This window comes from Callionymus lyra, chromosome 15, assembly GCF_982586985.1.
Source record: "Callionymus lyra chromosome 15, fCalLyr1.hap1.1, whole genome shotgun sequence".
Taxonomy (NCBI): Eukaryota; Metazoa; Chordata; class Actinopteri; order Syngnathiformes; family Callionymidae; genus Callionymus; species Callionymus lyra.
In genome coordinates, this window is record NC_141832.1 from 13,213,840 (window position 1) to 13,235,969 (window position 22,130).

Consider the following 22,130-nt stretch of genomic DNA (forward strand, 5'->3'; position numbering starts at 1 on the left):
ACGGTAACCCCCGGCAACCGTCACCAACCTTCGCTCTCCAGGTGTTCGCCATGGACTGGAGTCCGGACGGGAAACTTCTGGCCACCGTCTGCAAAGACGGGAAGATCCGCGTCTACGACCCTCGCAGGTCGAGCGCACCTGTGCAGGTGAGCGTCCGAGGTCACGGTGGATGAGATGGTTCCTAACAATGGGGTTCCTCAGGAGGGTCCTGGTCCTGAGGGCCACAGAGGAGCGCGGGTGGTCTGGGTCTGCGACGGACGCTTCCTGCTGGTGTCGGGATTCGACAGGTGAGCGAGCGACAAAAAGCTCGAGTGCGTGTCGAGGGAATTGAACCTTTTCTCCGTTCAGCCGGAGCGTCCGAGGTCTCTACCTGTACTCAGCAGACTCCCTGTCCAAGGGTCACGTGGCCACAGCCGAGGCCGACGTCTCCCCCTCGACCCTCATCCCCTTCTACGACCCCGACACCGGCGTCGTCATCCTGTCAGGAAAGGTACTGGAAATGTTAAATAAATAAAAATGTAATATTAGATATAGTTTAACAATTTATTGGATATTTATTTTTTAAATATATAGAAAATATATTATATTAATACAACTATTTTTATTTTCGTTCAGTATTTTCTATATACTTTTTCCAAGTTTTACTTAAATATATTGGAAATATATCGTATTAATCCAGCTTTTCTTTTTTTTTTTATTCAGTATTTTTAACACATTTTCATAGTCTTGCTTTTTTAAAACATATATTAAAACAGCTTTGTTTTTATTTGATTTTTTTATATATATATTTAACCTAGTTTTACTTTTTTTTTAAATATATTGGAAATGTATCATATTAATGTAGCTTTTCTTTTTTCTTTTTTTTTCAGTATTTTTAACATGTTTTCATAGTCTTACTTTTTTAAACATATATTAAAACAACTTTGTTTTTATTTGATTTGATTTGTTATATATATATTTAACCTAGTTTTACTTTTTTTTAAATATATTGAAATATATTGTATTAATCCAGCTTTTCTTTTTTTTATTCAGTATTTTTAACACATTTTCATAGTCCTACTTTTTTAAAACGTATATTAAAACAACTTTGTTTTTTCATTTTATTTTATTTTTTATATATATATTTAACCTAGTTTTACTTTTTTTTAAATATAGGGACAAATGTAGAAAAATGTAGTTAAGTATGAAAGTAATATTTTCTCATTTTTTCCTATCGCAGTAAAATCACTAATAGAATTTTATTTTGGTGTATTTTGCGTAGTTTTAATATTTTTTTTAATAGCTTAATTTTTTTTAAATATATAAAAAAATATATCATATTAATACAACTTTATTATTTTACTTTATTTCAGTTTTTTTATATACGTTTTCCTAGTTTTACTTTTTTAAATATATTGGAAATATATCATATTAATACAACTTTTTTTATTTTCTTTCAGTATTTTCTATATACTTTTTCCAAGTTTTACTTTTTTTTTTTTAATATATTGGAAATATATCGTATTAATGCAGTTTTTCTTTTTTTTTTTTATTCAGTATTTTTAACACATTTTCATAGTCTTACTTTTTTTTAAACATATATTAAAACAACTTTGTTTTTATTTTATTTGTTATATATATATTTAACCTAGTTTTACTTTTTTTAAATATAGGGACAAATGTAGAAAAATGTAGTTAAGTATGAAAGTAATATTTTCTCATTTTTTCCTATCGCAGTAAAATCACTAATAGAATTTTATTTTTGTTTATTTTCAGTAGTTTTAATATATTTTTTAATACCTTTATTTTTTTTTAAATATATAAAAAAATATATCATATTAATACAACTTTATTATTTTACTTTATTTCAGTTTTTTTATATACGTTTTCCTAGTTTTACTAAATTATAAAGACAAATATATAATCATAATCCAACTTTATTTTTTTCAGTATTTCTAATATATATTTTTCTAGTTTTACATTTTTTTTCAATAATATATATAAAAAAATAAAATAAATTTGATTCAATATAAAAAGTATGAAATTCCTCTTCTTTTATCGCAACTTCATTTATTAATTTTAGTTTTAATACATGTTTTTACAATTAAACTTTGTGAGAATATATAGTAAAATCATCGATAATCAAATATTATTGACGATGACAGTTTCAAGTGTATTAAGGTAAGGTAAGGTAAAACTTTATTAAACAGAACGAACACGTGTGTTTCCAGGGCGACACGCGTGTGCTCGTGTACGAGGTCCTGCCAGAAGAACCGTTCTTCCTGCAGTGCAGCAGCTATAATTCTCCTGAGCCTCTCAAGGTACCGAAACCAGAACCTGACTCCAGAACCCTCCTCTGGACCTCCCATGATGCATCTCTCTCTCCTCCAGGGCTTCACCTTCCTGCCCAAGACCGAGTGTAACGTGCGCGAGGTGGAGGTCGCGCTCGGACTGATGCTCACCAAGACCGCCATAGAGCCGGTGGCCTTCAGGGTCCCCAGAGTCAAGGCAAGAGCGCCATCTAGCGGATTGTTTGTGAAACTACATCGAGGACATTTGTTTGGTTAAACATTTGTTGGGTTTCTTTTGAGCATTTAAGCATTTATTTCAGTCATTTGTATATTTAAATTTTTTATGTTTTTTTTAAGTAATTGAATAAATAAAAACAAACACAAGGTATTTAAAAAAAATGGAGTTAGATTTTTTTATTCTAATAATTAATGGAAAATCATTTTCATCAATTAAGTATTTTTTTAAATTTGCAGAATTTTAATTTCATTATTTTAGATCAAACCATTTGTAAAAAAAAAAATAGATGAATTATCAACATTTTTGGAATTAATTTATTCAATTATTGACGAAAATAAACTCATTAAATCCTTCAAAATACAAATCATTGAATTCAATTATTCACAAAAATAATGCTTTAAGGGAAAGAAAAAACTATGACATAATAAATAAATACAATTTCAAGTTTCAACATTTCAAACAATTAAATTTTCTCATAAATTATATACTTTCATGCAGCAATATTTGTTTAAAAGGAAACAGTCATTAGTTATTTAAAAAAATATAGTGTTTAATTAGGATTTGTTTAAATGATTGTTTTTCAATTTTTGGTTGTTGTTTTTACGTTTTTTTTTACTTTATTTGCCATATGTGTACTTTATGTTTTAATATAATGTGTGTTTAATATTCATATATATTTATATTCAAAGTTGTTAGAAAATATATGAATCAATGAAAAGACATAGAGAAAGAAAATACTAAAACGTCACCAACACTATAATATTTAATGTATATTTATTGATAATAACATGTTAACGTGGTTTCGTTCTTCTGTGGTTCAGAAAGAATTCTTCCAGGACGACTTGTATCCGAACACAAGCATCTGGTGGGAAGCGTCGCTCGGCGCCACCCAGTGGCTCGACAACCGCGACGCCGTCCATGAGAAGACGAGCCTGAAGCCGAAGGACATGATTCCTGTGAGCGACGCTCCGAAGGAAGCTCCCGTCAGGAAGTACCTGCCCTCGTCCGTCTACCTGGAGGAGAAGAGTGACGAGCAGAAGAAAGAGGAAGTGAGGATTTTTAGCATTTATTTAAAAAATGTAGAATACGGTAAAAATATTATTCCCTAATTATATATTTTTTTAACTTGTATACACAAAAAGAAAAAATATGATTAAATATTTTTTAATTTGTTGTTATTTATCACAGTAGAATTTCCTACTTTCACCTACTATTACTATCATAAAAAAGTAGAAAAAAACAAGATTTAATTTATTAGTTCCACAAGTGGAATTATTTGTATTTTTTTTCCTAGTTTTACTTTTAAAACATTAAAATAAATTGAGAAAAATGGAAATTCCAGGTTTTTTTCCATCATCAATAAATGGAATGAAAGTGTTAATTTACAAGATCATTACATTGTTGGATATCGAAATAAATGAATATTGTATTATTTATTATACTTTTAATATTATTAACTTATTTATTCCTTTTAAACAATATAAGAAATATTGATAAAAACAAAATTCAACATGAGAGTTTATTTTGTTCTTTTATATCACAACCAAATCACATCAATAATATTAAAAAAGAACAATTGTTCATGAAATGTGATGATGTTTTAAGGAAGATTATGTGTTACTTGTGTTACTACAGTTTGTCTTCATTATGTTTACGTGGAAAAATGTGTTTAGTTGTTGTCGTTTTTTTTCGTTGACATGATTAAACTTGTCTCTGCAGCTCCTGAGCGCCATGGTGGCCAAACTAGGGAACATGGACGACCCGCTGCCTCAGGAGTCCTTCGAGGGCGTCGACGAGGACGAGTGGGTGAGTCGACGCTTCATTTGAGTTAAAAAAATAAATAAAGTGACGAACCAGAGAATCGTGAGCAGACGAGGTCGAAAACATTAAAAACGTCTTTTTTTTTTCCTCCGGATCCAGGACGACTAGCCGATCCATCCGTGGTCACGTCTGCACGATCATCTCAGTGTTTCTCCTGCTCTCAGAGGAACCACTTCACGTGTGAAAACTTATGACACTGTAATAACATGGTCTGTCGTGTGGCGCTAAATCATTACAAATCTACTGTCGTCTGCCAAATTAGTTTATAAACAAACAAAAAAAGTATATCACATTTTTTTTTTTTCCTGTAGAAAACGGTTAACACGACCGGTAAACTTCAAACATTCCACTTCCCTTTTCTATTTTCTCTCTTCCTGTTTGTTTACGGCGTCAACAAGGTGCACAATTACCTCCAGAGTTGAGATGGCGAGCTCGTCGAATCACTTTCCGATGTCGTGAAACAAACAAACGGTCGTCAGGGTTACGAGCGGGAGTTTTGTAAAGATTCGGCGAAGTATTTCGGTGAATGTGCCATAATCTGGGAGATTGTTGTGATCAACTCACGGGAAACCACTTTTCAATGTGGCCTTTTTTTACACGTTTGTCGTTTCTACTCGTCGTTTTCGGGCATTTCTTGAAAGAGCTAAAAATATCCAGTATTACATCTCAGCCATTCTTCGATCAGGGTTTTTCGACAATGTTTACTAGTTTTCATGGACCTGGAATTGTTGTGTTTTCATGGGATTATATGTGGAGTTTGGGATTAAAAAAATGAGTTTTTCTTGAAGAAACGTCTTAAATGTTTGTGACAACTTGGTCCTGGTTAACTGTGGTGGGATTTTTGTCTCGGCAAAATAAAAACTTTAAAAAAAAACTTTTGTTTTGTACTTTTTATTTATATACGGAGGAAAATATGTTTCTTTAAAAATAAATAAGTGCTTCAATCGATTTTAAAAAAGGTTACTTCAATTAATCAAATAAAAATACTTGATTCAATAAAAAAAATACTTCAACTAATTAAGAAAAATACTTAAATCAATAATAATAATAAAATAATTTTGTTTTCTAAATTAGTTTAAAAAAAACTTCAATCAAATAAGTACTTTAATTGATGATAAATGACTTTAATTAATTAAAACAAATACCTCAAGTAATAATTTATAAAAAAAAGTCTTAAATCCAAAAAGGAGAGACTTTAACTAAAATAACTTTTTTCACTGCAATCTAAAAATAGCTGCTTCAATTGATTTAAGCAACCTTTTGTAGATTAAATAAAATACAAATGTCGTAAATGTAAGATTATTACTTAAATCAAACAAACCTGTCGAGTTGTTTTTTTTTTATTTAAGTTTTTTTTTTTTATGGAGCAACAAAGACACAAATCTACCTCCATATTTTTACAACTAAGAACAATAATCCATAAACACATTTTAACTTGTCTTTAGATCAATAATGATAATATTGTTACATTTCATTGTAATATCTTTTTACTCGCTCATTATCTGGATTATACCATGCAGTTCCTCCTCCCTTCCTCTAGGTGTCCTCGCGACAAACATTTCCCTCCCCGTTGTTCCCTGAACTTTGACCTTTTTAACCTTCATCGCTGTCGCTACATGTGTGGAAACGAGCGGCGGTTCGAGCCTTAAAGTCCCTCGAACATCACAAATGGTAAGAATCTGATTTAAATGCTTTACAGCAAAGTTACCGGAGGAGCCACTGACGTCATCTTTAAGCGACGCGGCGATATTGTCACCTCAGGTGTTTATCAAACGGTGTCGCACAGACGGTTTAAAGATAAATAAAGATTAAATGAACAGACGTTTAAATACGAACACGTTGTTTATCTTTGACTGTCGTGTCGTGACGTGTATAGTCTGCTAACTGGCGCAAATGCTGCCAGTTTAACCGTTTCTAATCCGTTTATTTAACATTATTTAACGTTATTTAACTGTTTTTTCAGGCTAAATATCTGGCCCAGGTGCTGGTGGTGGGCGTGCAGGTGGTCGGACGTGCGTTTGCTCGAGCCTTGAGGCAGGAATATGCAGGTGTGTCTTGCTCAAAAGGTTCAATTCCCACATCCATACAAGACAACTTGAGACGATCCCTTGTTATAACCTGATAATGTTGTCATTTTGTTCGTAAGAAGGTGCTTTATATTGTTTATTTATAACACAAACTCACAACAACAAGACACAATTGGCCAAATAAATAATTTCCTTCTAAAATATATTAAAATAAATAAATACTCAATATTTTAAAGAAAGAAATACCTCAATAATAACACTTTAATAAAGGTTCATACAGTCAATCAAAGTCAACCAGGTTTAAAAAATATTTGCTATCGTTTGCTATTTAAAAGCTGCTGGAGTCGACTGCATCCTCTGGTCCTCAGTCATCGCCGATAATCTCGCAAGATTTTTATTGTTCTATTAGCAGCACAGGACGTAACGACAGCCGCCATCTAGCGGCCGGATGTTTAATTGCAACACAAAAATGAACACGACATGAATATTTAAATGTTAATTGTAAATAAAATATATAAAATGTATTTATTATAAAAAATATACTACTACTACTAACTACTCAATATTTAAATAAAAATACCTTAATAATAACACTTTAAAAAAGGTACATACAGTCAATCAAAGTACACCAGGTTTTGAAAATATTTGCTATTGTTGACATAAAACTGCATTGACTTTTAAGTTTTATAAGTATTCAAAAGATATAGTCACTGCTTTTATACAACATTTGTTGGTTAAGAACTTCCCAAGCATTGTTTATTTAATTGTTTGTTTGTTTTTAATTGTGGTTTTAACTGTTAACTACTAGAGGTACAGTAGAAATACTGTTAACAATATTATAGAACAGAACGTTTTTTAACTGTTTTTTAACAGAAAATATCCAAGAGTATTTTACTCCAAAAAACAACATAATAAAGACCAGATAATAAATAAGGTTTTGGAGATTGTGTTTGCTATTGTGTGTTAACATTCTTAAAACAATTAAAAAAAAACATTTATATTTTTGAAAGTTTGTCTGATCATTAGTTCACCAGAAAATGTCACTCATTGTCTACACGCCCTCGTGTGGCCTAAGTGTGAATGACACGTCGACTCTACAACTGGTTGTACAAACGCTGGTTAGCGACAAAAAGAGAAAGAAAAACCAAACCCTGTGTGTTGTGTGGCAGCGAGTCAGGCGGCAGCTCAGGCCAGAGGTCGCTCAGGTCAGCAGTCGGCGGCGACCTCCAGCATCACTGGGATGAGTCTACAAGAAGCTCAACAGATCCTTAACGTGGACAAACTCAGCCCTGAAGAAATCCAGAAGGTAAGAACACGTACTTATTTGCTATACAAGTACTTTTAGATGCAATGAAAACAGTCAATATTATCTGTTTTATATCACTCTGTTGTTGATGGTAGAATCAGCAAGGATCTGGAGGGACAACAATACGATGTATTGTGATACTGTAGTAACGAGTATTTATTTGTAGTTTTGTCAAGTACTTGATTCTGGTGTTGCACAATTTACAGACCACATGACTCTTGATCGAGTCGACTGTATCCTCTCGTCCTCAGTCAATGCAGGATATTTATTGTTCTATTAGCAGCACTGGACGACTGCCGCCATCTAGTGGCCGAATTTCTAATTGCAACACTAAAATTAACATGACATGTATATTTAAATGTTACTTCTAGATAAAATATAAAACTTTAATTTATTAAGAATCTGTTAAACTATAAACCTTTAAAAACATACATGTCACCATAGTTTTTTGCCTAAATGTAAATAGTACTAGTGAATATCAATGCAGTATTGTGAAAAAGAATACCGCCACATTGATATTTTCTAACAGCACTTGTTGATGGTAAATTATAAGGATGTAACGTAATTAATATTGCAATATTTTTTCACAGTACTGTATCAATCTGTTAATAATTATCATTCAAATATGAACTTGATTTTTCTTGTGTTTCTTCTCTTGTGAAATACAAATGTTGATCCTGTGTTTGATTTTTGTTTTTGAGATTTCTGGGATATTTTAAACCGCTATTTAAATTTGAGCAAAACTAGGAAAAACTAATACTAACCTTTTGATTCCAGAACTACGAGCACCTTTTTAAATCCAATGACAAGTCAGTGGGCGGATCCTTTTACGTCCAATCAAAAGTGAGTTGACGGCGTCCGTGGTTTTGATTATTCCATTGTTGACAAAATACACAATTTGTTGTGTGTTCAGGTGGTTCGAGCCAAGGAAAGACTAGAAGAAGAACTTCAAATTCAGCAGGAACCTAAGAAGCAGCAAGAAAGTATAAACACATGAAGACCAGATATCCCCCCCCTCCTCTGTAAATTATAACCCAATAAAATACTTTTTTTTTCTCTAGTTCTCACTTTTACTGTCGACAACCAATGACCTGAAGCTTTTAATGAAGGGTTTAATACAAGCGGGTCGAGGTCGGATATAAACGGATGAACTTGTCTTTACTTTTATCTTTTCTACTTCAAACGTTTTTAAATGGTAAATACATTTCAAGTTTTAATAATAAATTGTTTTTCACTTGTTATTTCAGTGGTGTAAGACTAGCATGCTAGTTAGCATTTACCAATTAGCTTTGATATACATAATCCATTTAAAGACTTAAATGTATAATTTAAAATACTAACTCATATTTATGCAGAATATCAACTAAAAATATTTAATTTAATTTTGCTTTTTTTATGTTTTAACATTTACATTACTTAAACGGGTGCAGTGAAGGCTAAAAGCAGGCTAACCGCTAACACCTACCTTTTGTACTTCGGCCTGTAGAAAAAAAAAAAATAGTTTAATTTAAATATGTTAACTCGTTATATTAAACAAAATGACCAACAGAAATGATATAAATCAAGTTTATTTTAAAAACGTAGCCAAGTTCGGCAGCTAACCACTAGCGTTGTGTTTAGCAGCTAACCACTAGCGTTGTGTTTAGCAGCTAACCACTAGCAATGTGTTTAGCAGCTAACCACTAGCAATGTGTTTAGCAGCTAACCACTAGCGATGTGTTAAGCAGCTAATCACTAGCAATTTGTTTATCAGCTAACCACTAGCGATGTGTTAAGCAGCTAATCACTAGCGATGTGTTTAGCAGCTAACCACTAGCAATGTGTTTAGCAGCTAACCACTAGCAATGTGTTTAGCAGCTAACCACTAGCGATGTGTTAAGCAGCTAATCACTAGCGATGTGTTAAGCAGCTAATCACTAGCGATGTGTTTAGCCGCTAACCACTAGCTATTTGTTTAGCAGCTAACCACTAGTGATGTGTTTAGCAGCTAACCACTAGCGACGTGTTTATCAGCTAACCACTAGCACTGTGTTTAGCAGCTAAACACTAGCTATTTGTTTAGCAGCTAACCACTAGTGACGTGTTTAGCAGCTAACCACTAGCGACGTGTTTAGCAGCTAACCACTAGCGACGTGTTTAGCAGCTAACCACTAGCTATTTTTTTAGCAGCCAACCACTAGCGATGTGTTTAGCAGCTAACCACTAGCGTTGTGTTTAGCAGCTAACCACTAGTGATGTGTTTTGCAGCTAACCACTAGCGTCGTGTTTAGCAACTAACCACTAGTGATGTGTTTTATCAGCTAACCACTAGCGACGTGTTTAGCAGCTAACCGCTAGCGAAGTGTTTAGCAGCTAACCACTAGCGACGTGTTTAGCAGCTAACTGCTAGCGAAGTGTTTAGCAGCTAACCACTAGCAATGTGTTTAGCAGCTAACCACTATCTATTTGTTTAGCAGCTAACCACTAGCTATTTGGTTAGCAGCTAACCACTAGCGATGTGTTTAGCAGCTAACCACTAGCACTGTGTTTAGCAGCTAACCACTAGCACTGTGTTTAGCAGCTAAACACTAGCTATTTGTTTAGCAGCTAACCACTAGCGATGTGTTTAGCAGCTAACCACTAGCTATTTGTTTGGCAGCTAACCACTAGCGATGTGTTTAGCAGCTAACCACTAGCGAAGTGTTTAGCAGCTAACCACTAGCCATGTGTTTAGCAGCTAACCACTAGCGATGTGTTTAGCAGCTAACCATTAGCGATGTGTTTAGCAGCTAACCATTAGCGATGTGTTTAGCAGCTAAACACTAGCTATTTGTTTGGCAGCTAACCACTAGCGATGTATTTAGCAGCTAACCACTAGCGATGTGTTTAGCAGCTAACCACTAGTGATGCTAGTGCGCAAAAACTAGCTTCTCAATCAATAATAGAACGAATACTTTTTATATAAACGTTTAATCAATATTAATAGAAGAAATTAGTTTTAACTATTCATGTACATTATTGTACAGAATTTTTTCTGCTGCTATTTCTCTTAAAGTATTATATATATACTATATATATACTATATATATATAGTATATATATATATAACATACATGTTATATGTTATTATATATATATAGTATATGTTTATATTCCTGAAACGTTTTTATAAAATGACCCAAAATGATAATAATAATTATATTAAACTGCCAAAAAAGTTTATTCATGTATTATTATTTTTATTTTTTTGAATATATATAGTTTTGTTGTATCGCATTAAACCAAATACTTAATTTAAAATGTTTTTAAAAAATGTTCACTTCGATTATATTATTAACTTAAAAAACATGCTACGACCAGACTTCAAATAAACAGATGTATTGAATCATTAAATGTTCATGTGATTAAATACTTTCAATGCATGTTATTATAAAGTATGTTTGAACTAACATGTTATTATAGCATTAATAAATAAACATACATTAATTGTGTTTATATAGAATGAAAGACAACAAAGACAACATTGTATCAAATTCAACTTTATTAAACATTTCCGTTTCATTGACATTATCATCAATATCGTAATAAAATTCCTCTAAAACAGGAGAAACGACCACTATTTTTTGTACCAATCGAAGACTTTTCACGACTAAAGTTCTGCGCGTTCAACCGCAAGAACACGGTGCCGGGAAAAAAAATAAAATATATATATATATATATATATATTTTCGTAATTTTTTTCTTCCCATATAATGATCTACATTTGACCTATAATAAAAAAGGCACTTGGAAAAGAATTGAAAAAATACTGACAAATGTGCAAATAAACAGAAGTTGGAACAGGCCTCACGTGGCCTTAAGTCTCGTCATGAACCCCTTTTTTTTTTTTTTTTATTTATCTGTGCAACACTGGAGCACTCCTGTCAATCATCGTACCGCTCCGACAACACCGAAGGAACGCTGGTCTAACAAACTCTAGCGGAGGAAAAAGTGCAGGTTATACACACACCGAGCTCAAAGGGTTAATAGATACATCAGCTTCTTTATATTGAAAATATGAGAATCCCGGGAGGATCCGTGTCGTAATGGTTCGTCTTCCTGCTGCTGCCGCCGAGCGACGAGGAGGAGGAGGAGGAGAGGATTCGCTGTTGCCATGGCGACCACGTCCACCCTATTCAACACCTGATTTTGTCGTCCTTCTCTCCAGATAAGACGTCTTTTGTGACGGCGAGGAGGAGAAGGTCAGGGAGAGGCGAGACTTTATTGGAGGAAAAAAAAGGGGGTGAGACGGAGGTCAGTGGCCTAGTTTGTTTTTGCTCAAGGGCTGCTGCCGCATCGCCGGGCCAGCTGGACGGCGGCTGCACGACACGACTCTGGCACTCGTCCTCCGTCCCTTTCCTCTCTCTCTCTCTCTCTCTCTCTTTCTGTTCATTCACTTTCTCACTCCATCGCTCGCTCTCTCTTTTAGTCCCACCCGCCATTTTACCTCGTCGCGACCTCATTTAACCCCTGACAGAACCTCTTTTCTACACCAGTGACCCTAAAAATGATGCTAAAAAATATTCATATAAATGATCTTCTATCGATTATTACTGTCTGAAATGTGTTTTGTTTTGAAAAAAAAACTAGTTTTCTTCTCTTGTAACCCTTGACACCTCAAGACACTCGTTTCAGTCAATTTGACTCCAAAAAATAAACCCGTAAACTAGTAAAAATGAGTGAAAAATAAACTCTATATTATTTATTTTTTTAACAGTTTTGTATCTAAAGGTCTGTCCGTGAATATAACATTAAAGCGGGCTATAAGAGAAACACAAACCTTTTAAAATCCTTTTAAAAATATGGCAGTTAATTTATCCATATATGAAGGTAGAATTGTTTCGTTATTATTCAATAAAAATGTTGGTTCAATCATTTAAAAAACGAATTCAATAAAAGAACCGTTGCTTCAATTTAGTGGCTTTAAATAGAAAAGTATTTAAAATAAAGTTGCTTCAAATTCAAAAGACATGATTTTCAATTTTTAAGAAAGTTGATCAATAAAAAAATATTTTCTTTAAAAAGTTGCTTAAAAAATGTTTTTTAGATTATTTTTTTTTTTAAAGTTGATTATATCCAAAATGTTTTTCAATAAAAAATAACATTATCAATCCAAAGAAATGAAGCTTCAATACATTAAAAAAATGATTTTCAAGTTGCTTCAATAAAAAAAGATTTTTAATTGTATTTTTTAAGTTCCTACAAAAATTCTACATAAAAAGAACATTATAAAAAAAAGATGCTTCAATCTGGAAAAAAGAAAGATTTCCAATTTTAGTTTCTACAATCAAAGAATGGGAAAAAAAAATTGAAAGTTAATTCAATCGAAATAATAAATTAAAAAAATAGATCCAATCTGGAAAAAAAAAACATTTACAGTTTTTAAAAAAGTTGCTACAATTAAAGAATATATTATGAATTTATTAAAAAAAAATGATTTAATCCAAAAATAGTTTTCTTTAATAAATAAAATCGATCAAAAAAGTAGCTTCAATCAAAAAAAAAAAGGTTTTAAATCCAAAAACAAGTTGGTTCAATAAAAAACAAAATTCCAATTAAAAAGTTGCTTCACTAAAAACATGTAGTTTCAATCAAAGAAATACATGAATTCCTCATTTTTTATTGAAGTGAAAACGTTTTAAAGTCGTCGTATCGAGACTGAACTTTGATTGATTGAAGAATAAAGAATAAAATCTACCTCCACAGATGTTCATATAGTTCATAACCTGGTTCCGATGAAGCTACGAACGTTAAAAAGCATCTAATCGTGAATTTTCATCCATAAATATTCCTGTCTTGACCCAAAGAAAACCAAGTTCTCCAACATCTCTCCTCGGCAGCAGCAGGAAGATCTGAGCAGCTTTCACAAAACACAACGAAAAAAGAACAAAACAAAAAGCATCTTCAACATCAGTGATAATGTTTCGTCCGAGCGAGATAAAGAAGAACAGAAGCAATAACCGGAGGAGAGTCGAGGAGAGGACGGTCGAGGGAAGATTGTTGTCTTCCTCTCCTGCTCGTCTTCCTCTCAGGAACGAAAATAAAAACTGCTAAGTGCGAGTGTTTTAAGCTCATTTGGACACAAAACAACGAAGTTTAAAAGTGTAGCTTCTTGTCAGTCCAGCTGTGTGAGGCGACTTTTTCTGACCTAATGTTGCTGAAAAAAGGCGAAACAGGCCCAAATGATTGAAAGTACAAGACGCTAGTGTTTCTGGGCCACAGTGACCCTTTCACAGAAGAAGTGTTGATTCAATTAGTAGCAACTCAAGAACATGTGAGGAGTTCTTACTCCGTCCCTCCAGCAGGGGGAGCCAGATACACCTTCTGAAGCAGGAAGTAGTTGTTTTTGTTGTCATCAGCCAGGTGTGTTTTAGCAATAAAGTCTCGTGGATCACACCTTGATTGTCAGAAGCATTTTCTCCCGGGTTCTGGACGGAAAGAGTCTAGCAGCGTTTTTTTGTTTCGAGGTCGAGCGTGACCAGGATGTTGGAACTAAGTACGTCTGAGAGGTCGCCTGCATGGAGATGACAAGCTTGTCGAGTGTGAATATAGGTCACACGTTTGAGATAAACTGTGTTTTTATTTGACTTTTTCGTGCCGTTACGCTTCGCAGGGAGAGTGTCGTTTGGGTTTTTTTTTTTACTCGTGTCTCTTTCTCCCGCCGAGCCGCAGGCACTGGTCGAGTATAAATATTTACCAGAAAACAGTCAAACGACGCAGAGGAATGACTCGAAGTTAGTGGGAATGGATCGAAGATACCTGAAGCTGTCACTCAAGTCAGGATGCACTTAAATTAAAGGTGATATGAACCGAAACCATTGCTGTGTCTCAAATCGCATACTAGCGTACTCAAAGTTAGTATTTTTAGTACGCCAATTTAGTGCGCCATGCACACTAAATTGGCGTACTAAAACACCCACAAAACTGAGTATGGATCGATGGACACTAACCACCCTAAACAGCCGCCATCTTTGATGTTGTAAACAGAATTTACGTCATATATACTGTAGTATATATATATACTTACAGGTGTATTTTCAGCAGCAGTAGAAGGATGACACGTCTACGATGCTGATACCAGCTTAAATATCTCGCGAATATTTCGATTCTCGTATTTTTTCTTTATTTATTTTTCTTGCAAAACGTGCTGCCAGCAGGTGGCGATAGTGTTTACAACACCTGGTTGCAACCATTGTTAAATAGTAGTAGAAGAAGAAACTGTTGCGTCATTTCCTGTTAGTGTGTAGCAGCAGTGTTTGATTTGAGACGTACTATCTGTGGAGAATTTGCGTACTAGTTAGTATGTACACTATCCTGATGCATACTAACTTCTAGTATACTAAGAGAAGTATGCAATTTGAGACACAGCAACACGACTAGAATCGACGGCAACATCCTGCTAGTATTTTTGGTCCTGAACGAAGTCGTGTCAAACATTGATCTGAGATGCGTCACTTTTTGAACTTGTCGGATTGTTTGAGATGATCACCTTTGACCCCAGGCATCCCACCCCCCCCCGCCCCCTGACCCCCCTGAGCTCCGTTGGAATGTCTGCATTAGTGCGTATCAGTTGACCACAGCTGGCTTGAGAACCACAGTGCCCGGGGGGATGACCACCCAGGACAGGGGATCATGGGACCCTCCGGTGGAGAGGTTGAGGACCCCGCCCGCCGTCGTCGTCGTCGCCTCGCTCTCGCCGTCGCCCCCCCGCCGGACCCTCTTGGCCTGCAGGCCGTGGAGCCGTCGCTCCGACCCCAGCATGGACACCATGGGGAGGCTCATCGCCGAGGAGGGGAAGGCGGAGGCCAGCAGGGGGGATTTGCCCATCCTGTTAAAAGACAGGATGGACCCGGAGCCCGGGCAGCCCAGCGAGCTGAGGTCCAGGGGTCGAGGGCCGAGGGGGGACAGGGGCAGGGAGCCCCCCAGACCCTGTAGGGCGTGGCCCCCCAGGAGGGCGGCGGTCGCCCCCGGGATGATGATGTGGGCGCCGCTCATGTAAGGCATGTCGGGGTCCTTCCCCCCCGCGCTCTGGCTCCCCTTCAGCATGGACCCGACCCCGCCGGGCAGACCGTGCTCCTGGGCCACGAAGTGACCGTGGGCCTTGATGTGCTTGCGTAAGGAGCTGGGGTCCGTGTAGCGCTTCAGGCAGCCCACCATCTTGCAGTAGTACGGCTTGTCCACGTAGTGCGTGCGCGTGTGCTTGAAGCGGTCGCTGGAGTTGGAGTAACGCTTGTTGCAGCCTTCGTATGGACAGATGTACGGCTTCTCACCTGAGGGGTCACAAGGTCATGAGTTCCTGAGCCAGAGTGTACTGGGAATAATCGTGTGTTCACCCCTAAGGGCGTGTGAATTGCAAGAATCTGGCGATAACATGTATTGTGACTGAGGATATATGTGTAGTATTGTCGAGTACTTGACTCTGGTGTTGTGATAGTGTAGTAACAAGTATATATGTGTAGTATTGTCGAGTACTTGACTCTGGTGTTGTGATAGTGTAGTAACAAGTATATATGTGTAGTATTGTCGAGTACTTGACTCTGGTGTTGTGATAGTGTAGTAACAAGGATATATGTGTAGTATTGTCGAGTACTTGACTCTGGTGTTGTGATAGTGTAGTAACAAGTATATATGTGTAGTATTGTCGAGTACTTGACTCTGGTGTTGTGATAGTGTAGTAACAAGTATATATGTGTAGTATTGTCGAGTACTTGACTCTGGTGTTGTGATAGTGTAGTAACAAGTATAAATGTGTAGTATTGTCGAGTACTTGACTCTGGTGTTGTGATAGTGTAGTAACAAGGATATATGTGTAGTATTGTCGAGTACTTGACTCTGGTGTTGTGATAGTGTAGTAACAAGTATATATGTGTAGTATTGTCGAGTACTTGACTCTGGTGTTGTGATAGTGTAGTAACAAGTATATATGTGTAGTATTGTCGAGTACTTGACTCTGGTGTTGTGATAGTGTAGTAACAAGTATATATGTGTAGTATTGTCGACTACTTGACTCTGGTGTTGTGATAGTGTAGTAACAAGGATATATGTGTAGTATTGTCGAGTACTTGACTCTGGTGTTGTGATAGTGTAGTAACAAGTATATATGTGTAGTATTGTCGAGTACTTGACTCTGGTGTTGTGATACTGTAGTAACAAGTATATATGTGTAGTATTGTCTAGTACTTGACTCTGGTGTTGTGATAGAGTAGTAACAAGTATATATGTGTAATATTGTCGAGTACTTGACTCTGGTGTTGTGATACTGTAGTAACAAGTATATATGTGTAGTATTGTCGAGTACTTGACTCTGGTGTTGTGATACTGTAGTAACAAGTATATATGTGTAGTATTGTCTAGTACTTGACTCTGGTGTTGTGATAGTGTAGTAACAAGTATATATGTGTAGTATTGTCGAGTACTTGACTCTGGTGTTGTGATACTGTAGTAACAAGTATATATGTGTAGTATTGTCGAGTACTTGACTCTGGTGTTGTGATACTGTAGCAACAAGTATATATGTGTAGTATTATTCGAGTACTTGACTCTAGTGTTGCAGAATTTACAGACCACATGACTCTTGATGAAGTCGTTACTACTTAAATTTGTATCCGACTGTATCCTCTGGTCCTCAGCCATCGCTGAGATCTCGAGGGATTTCATTGACGTAGCTACTGCTGCCATCTAGAGGCCTGAAGTTAAATTGCAACTGACCTGTGTGCGACCGGTTGTGTATCTTGAGGTTCTCCAGGCGCGAGAAGCTCTTGTTGCAGATCGGGCAACGATGCGGCTTCTCGTTGGTGTGAGTGCGGATGTGGATCAACATCTTGTACCTGAAATGGAAAAAACACAAGTGAATAGAATCATCTTAATCTCAGCGGCACGAGGGGATGCCTCACCTGGCGTTGAAGCCCCTCCCTTTGCGGGCGCAGCCCTCCCAGTGGCAGCAGTACCCCGAGTCCTTCTCGGGCTTGACGTGGAAGTCGTTGACGTGGTCCACCAGGTCCTGGAGCGAGTCGAACAGCATGTGGCACTGCAAGGACAAGAACGGGATCAGAATCTCCACCACAGGAGGTGGGGGGGGTCGACTTCCTGCCTCACCTTCTTCCAGTGACAGGCCAGCTGCTCGTCGGCCGACAGGTCGGGGGACCCCCGCTTGTCGCCCGACGGGCCGATGAACATGGACGACGGCAGGTGGAGTCCGGCGCCCGATCCGATGGGCAGGAAGAACTGAAAGGCCGGAGAGAAGTGAGAATTCTGCAACACAAACACAATTCGAAACGGTTGACAAACATGTGTTTAAGCAGAAGATTCACACCGAGACAAATGGGGGGCGATGATGTTGGGGGGGTGTTGGGGGGGGGGGGGGGTCAGCGTCTGGGACGTCAGGAGGGCATGAATGCTCGCAGCCAGCCGGTCTCAATTCAATTTAGTGCGGAATTAAATTATGCAGCGTGAGGTCTGTGCGGCTGTAGCTCGTCTTAAATCTGATTAACACACACATGCGCGTCAGTCCTGCGGGGCCACGGGGTTGCAGCGTCGCACACAGGCGATTGTGGGGCGCACAAAAGACTTTTGATAACAACCCCCTGACAACACGCACTCGAAACTGCTTGGCAGACGACGCCACGAGTTTCGCTGGTTATGTAAAGATGTGCGTTTTGGTAATAGCGTTTTTTAACCAGGAGGGGCAGGCTTCGGGGGGGGGGGGCTTGTGTGTATGCTGGCCCTCGAGGAGTCAAACGATAAAACTGATCTTAAAGAAATGTTCCTCTTTTAGATTTTTAAAACTAAATGTTTTAATTTTTCTTATTTCATTTCTATTTTGTTCTCCTTAAATATACAAGCAGTTAAAATTGACTGTTTGAAAAGTTAGTAAAGAATTTTGTTTAACAATTATTCCCTTTTTTTTCTTTTTTTCCTTATCAAAAAAAACTATATCCCCCCCCAATATATTTTCTATTTTGATTCAAGAAAATCACATACATTTATATATAATATACATACATAGTTTACATTGATATTTTTTTTAATATAAAACTGAACAATAAAAATTACATTGAATCCAGTGTAAGTTAGTAAGTAAGTAATTTTTATTTTTATAGTGCTTTTCCAGACCAGGGTCACAAAGTGCTTAAACAATCAAAACAATATTCAATAAAGTATATACTTTAAAGGTCAAGATAAAACTGATAACACAACAGGAGTTCCAGAAAATCAAGGAAAAGCCTGAACAAATAAAAACATCTTAAGTGTATTCGATATATGAAGATATATTGTTGTTGTGGCACAATTAAACGCACAAGATTTTTTTTAAATAATGAATAATAAGGTCACTTTATACTCTTAATTCTGGAATTTCATTATCGTACTTTTTTAAATTATTTTTAATGGCAACCTTGACTCTTTAATTCCAATTTACATCTTTTTTTTTTTTCTTTTTTTAATCAAAAAATGTGATTGTTTTCTTTCAATATTTCAAAACTTAAAAAAAACATGTTTTACATTTTATATTAAACAAGCATTACATTAATACAATATATTATATATATATATATATATATATATAATTTTCCTTTGAAAAGTCTTTTACTTATTTTGTTCTTAAAAAAAAGTGTTAGATTGGACGGTTAAATATACATTCTTTTAAGAAGAAAGTTAGTTAAGAATTTAGTTTAAAAAAAATGCACTTTTATTTCTTTTAGAACATGTATTTCCCACTTGATTTGCTATTTATTAAAAAAGGAAATTATATATTTAAAGCTCACATGGATTATCTTTCAACAGATATTTGTTTCACACTGATATTCCTATTTACTTAGGAAAATGTTGTCGGAACATGATCTGGAGCTTGTAATCCATGCGTTTGTTTCTTCTCGTCTGGACTATTGTAACAGTTTGTTTTCATGTCTTAACAAGAAGGATCTTTCTCGCCTGCAGTTGATTCAGAACTCTGCAGCGAGAATTCTGACCCGCTCTAGTAGAAGAACTCACATTTCTCCGATCCTTAAAACTCTTCACTGGCTTCCAGTTTCTTTCAGGATCAACTTTAAAATTCTGGTTCTTACTTTCAGATCTATTCATGGTCAGACTCCTCCTTACATCACTGATCTGATCCAGACTTACACCCCAGCTCGGGCTCTGAGGTCCGTGGATCACAATCTACTGATGGTTCCTGAACACGGTTCAGGACCAGAGGAGAGAAATCTTTTCAGGCTGTTGCTCCTAAACTTTGGAACGATCTTCCTCTCTCTTTGCGCTTGATGGATCTACTGACTCCTTTAAGAAACAACTTAAGACGTTTCTATTTGTTCAGGCTTTTCCTTGATTTTCTGGAACTCCTGTGTTGTTCTCAGTATTATCTTGATCTTTAAAGTATATACTTTATTGAATATTGTTTTGATTGTTTAAGCGCTTTGTGACCCTGGTCTGGAAAAGCGCTATATAAATAAATATTACTTACTTACTTACTTACTTACTATTTGGATTTTTTCTTCTTTTCTAATCTTTTTCCTTGGGCCCCTTACATCACGATATATAATGTGGCCCCTCTGGTGGTTTATGATATTTCCTGTTACTCTCTCTGGAACTTTATTTCTTCCACTTAAAAGTCCTCTTGATCCTCCAGATATTACCAGACGGAAGCATCACCTTGACTCAGGAAAACTCACCCCGGATGGAATGTATCCTCCGTTAGTCATCTCCGGAGAGCTGGCGGTGTGTCTGGAGGAGGGCGAGATGCTGAGGTCCACCGCCGAAGGAGTGGGCGTTTCTGTTCGATCGCCCTCCAGACCTTAGGAAACACCCCCCCAAAAAAAAACACACCCTTTAGATGGCTTTGAAAAGCTACGCCGCAGTGGTGACCCGGTTGGGGGAACTCACCTGGCGAGTCGGGCGAGGCGGGCTCGATGACCGCGGTGCCGTCGTCCGCCATTCGCAGCTGCCGGGATCGCCCCGGGTGCAGAGGGGGGAGGGAGGGCGAGGACACGCCATCGGTCCGTGGAGGAAGCTTCAGGTCCAGGGGCTCGTCGAGGGACAACATGGCTCACGAACTCACCGGCCTCCCACCTGCAGGAACGCCACAGGTTATCGTTACCTGGACAAAACGTTTTATATCCTCATAAAGAATTGCACGAAAATGGAGATCATTCTTGAACACACCATGTAATTGTAATTTAATGCGTCGACAGGAAGCGTAAAGTCGCAGCACAGGGCTGGCGTTTTGGGTTTTTTACAGCTTCCTCACCTGCGACGTCTGCCAAGTGAGCGCCGGGTCGAAAGTGTCTCGCATTCCTGGGCCCCACTGGGACAGAACTCCTCTCCGACATCGCCCCGGACTGACCACAGTCGCACGGCGAAAAAAAAACACTGACTAAGCCAAAGAAAAACAAACACACATGCAGAGATCTGAGTGACCCCCCCCCCCCTCCTCCTGCCCCCCCACCACCACCAACACACCCCCCTCCTCTGTTTTCCATCCTGACCTTTACTCACACACTCTTCATGAGGAATTTCTACAATCCAATCCAGATGGTTCTCCCTTTTCGCCGCCAGGCCCGCTCACCCCCGCCCCTAGACCAGTTCGATGGCCCTTGCACCCTGTCCCCCCTCCTCCCTCAAGAGTGTGCACCTTCAGACCCCCATGGACCTCTCAGTCCACACACCCCCCCTCGCAATCCAGCTGCAGCGGCTCTACTACCTCCTCCCCTCCCGCAAACCGCCCTGACCTCTAGACCCCGCCCGGGGGTTTTGTGCGGGGCGCTTAATCTAGCTGTCATTTTACGTTCCACCCTGGCCCCGGCAGACTGACCCGACGCCTCCAGCGCCGTCCGGATACACCCGGTACCAACGAACTCCACCGCAACTCTCGAAGCCTTTTTTTCCAAAAGTTTCTTGACAAAGTTGGGTCGTGTCGACCAAAAAAGGTTACGAAAACAAACATCATGACGACCTGCTTGAGCAGTTTTCCTCGTTTGGGGTAGTGGTCCCTGTGAGGACAGTGACCCTTTTAACAAAGACATGGACCATTATCTAAATCGGGGGAAACCTTATTTAGTGCTGATGGTGACCAGGGAAGTTTTAACTAGTTTGGTTGTGGTGGTCTTGAAAGTCTTAAAGCAAAGGGGGATCAAGGGGACCAAAATATTTGAGCACTCTTGGTCACGGGCCGAATAAAATTTATATTTACCAAACTGTCTTTAACAGTAAGTAAGTTAGTCAGTGGCGGGCCGTCAGGGCCAGAAAGGCCTTCTCTGCTGGCCTACACTTAATTTAGAATAAATAGATAAATTTAATTTTTTAATAAAAATAAGACTTGTCTTTTCAAGAAAAGCTGGACGTTGTTAAGAAAGTTATGCTAACTCCGAGACGTGTCTTTCACAAGTTTAAAAGGATTTATTTATTTCCTCCATGAACTACGGGAGTAAATGCATTTTTTTCTTAATAATGTTGGCTTC

At 37.4% G+C, this 22,130-nt stretch overlaps 3 protein-coding genes across 4 annotated transcripts in view; 2 read left to right on the plus strand and 1 right to left on the minus strand.

Annotated features, from left to right (window-relative positions):
- The window catches only part of coro7 (coronin 7), a 115,022-nt gene extending 109,827 nt beyond the window's left edge, over positions 1 to 5,195 (plus strand). Inside the window, exons 20-27 of the mRNA XM_087808812.1 lie at positions 42 to 146; positions 202 to 287; positions 349 to 490; positions 2,211 to 2,300; positions 2,371 to 2,487; positions 3,330 to 3,557; positions 4,228 to 4,314; positions 4,429 to 5,195. Coding sequence (XP_087664938.1) covers positions 42 to 146; positions 202 to 287; positions 349 to 490; positions 2,211 to 2,300; positions 2,371 to 2,487; positions 3,330 to 3,557; positions 4,228 to 4,314; positions 4,429 to 4,437 — 864 coding nt within the window. The 3' untranslated portion in view covers positions 4,438 to 5,195. The remainder of the gene's footprint in view (positions 1 to 41; positions 147 to 201; positions 288 to 348; positions 491 to 2,210; positions 2,301 to 2,370; positions 2,488 to 3,329; positions 3,558 to 4,227; positions 4,315 to 4,428) is intronic.
- Positions 5,196 to 5,912: 717 nt separating this feature from the next.
- pam16 (presequence translocase associated motor 16) lies at positions 5,913 to 8,718 on the plus strand. The gene is made up of 5 exons (XM_087808814.1): positions 5,913 to 6,000; positions 6,293 to 6,377; positions 7,526 to 7,662; positions 8,440 to 8,505; positions 8,576 to 8,718. The coding sequence occupies exons 1-5, from the start codon at positions 5,998 to 6,000 to the stop codon at positions 8,657 to 8,659; spliced, it is 375 nt and encodes a 124-aa protein (XP_087664940.1). The 5' UTR covers positions 5,913 to 5,997; the 3' UTR covers positions 8,660 to 8,718.
- Positions 8,719 to 15,214: 6,496 nt separating this feature from the next.
- The window catches only part of glis2b (GLIS family zinc finger 2b), a 32,436-nt gene continuing 25,520 nt past the window's right edge, over positions 15,215 to 22,130 (minus strand). Inside the window, exons 2-7 of one of the 2 annotated variants that reach the window (XM_087809179.1) lie at positions 20,557 to 20,742; positions 20,346 to 20,467; positions 17,776 to 17,904; positions 17,574 to 17,707; positions 17,389 to 17,507; positions 15,215 to 15,950 (exon numbers count right to left, since the gene is read on the minus strand). In XM_087809179.1, coding sequence (XP_087665305.1) covers positions 15,247 to 15,950; positions 17,389 to 17,507; positions 17,574 to 17,707; positions 17,776 to 17,904; positions 20,346 to 20,467; positions 20,557 to 20,716 — 1,368 coding nt within the window. In that variant the 5' untranslated portion in view covers positions 20,717 to 20,742 and the 3' untranslated portion in view covers positions 15,215 to 15,246. Of the gene's footprint in view, positions 15,951 to 17,388; positions 17,508 to 17,573; positions 17,708 to 17,775; positions 17,932 to 20,345; positions 20,468 to 20,556; positions 20,743 to 22,130 lie in introns of both variants that reach the window. The other variant, XM_087809178.1, reaches the window with a different exon arrangement.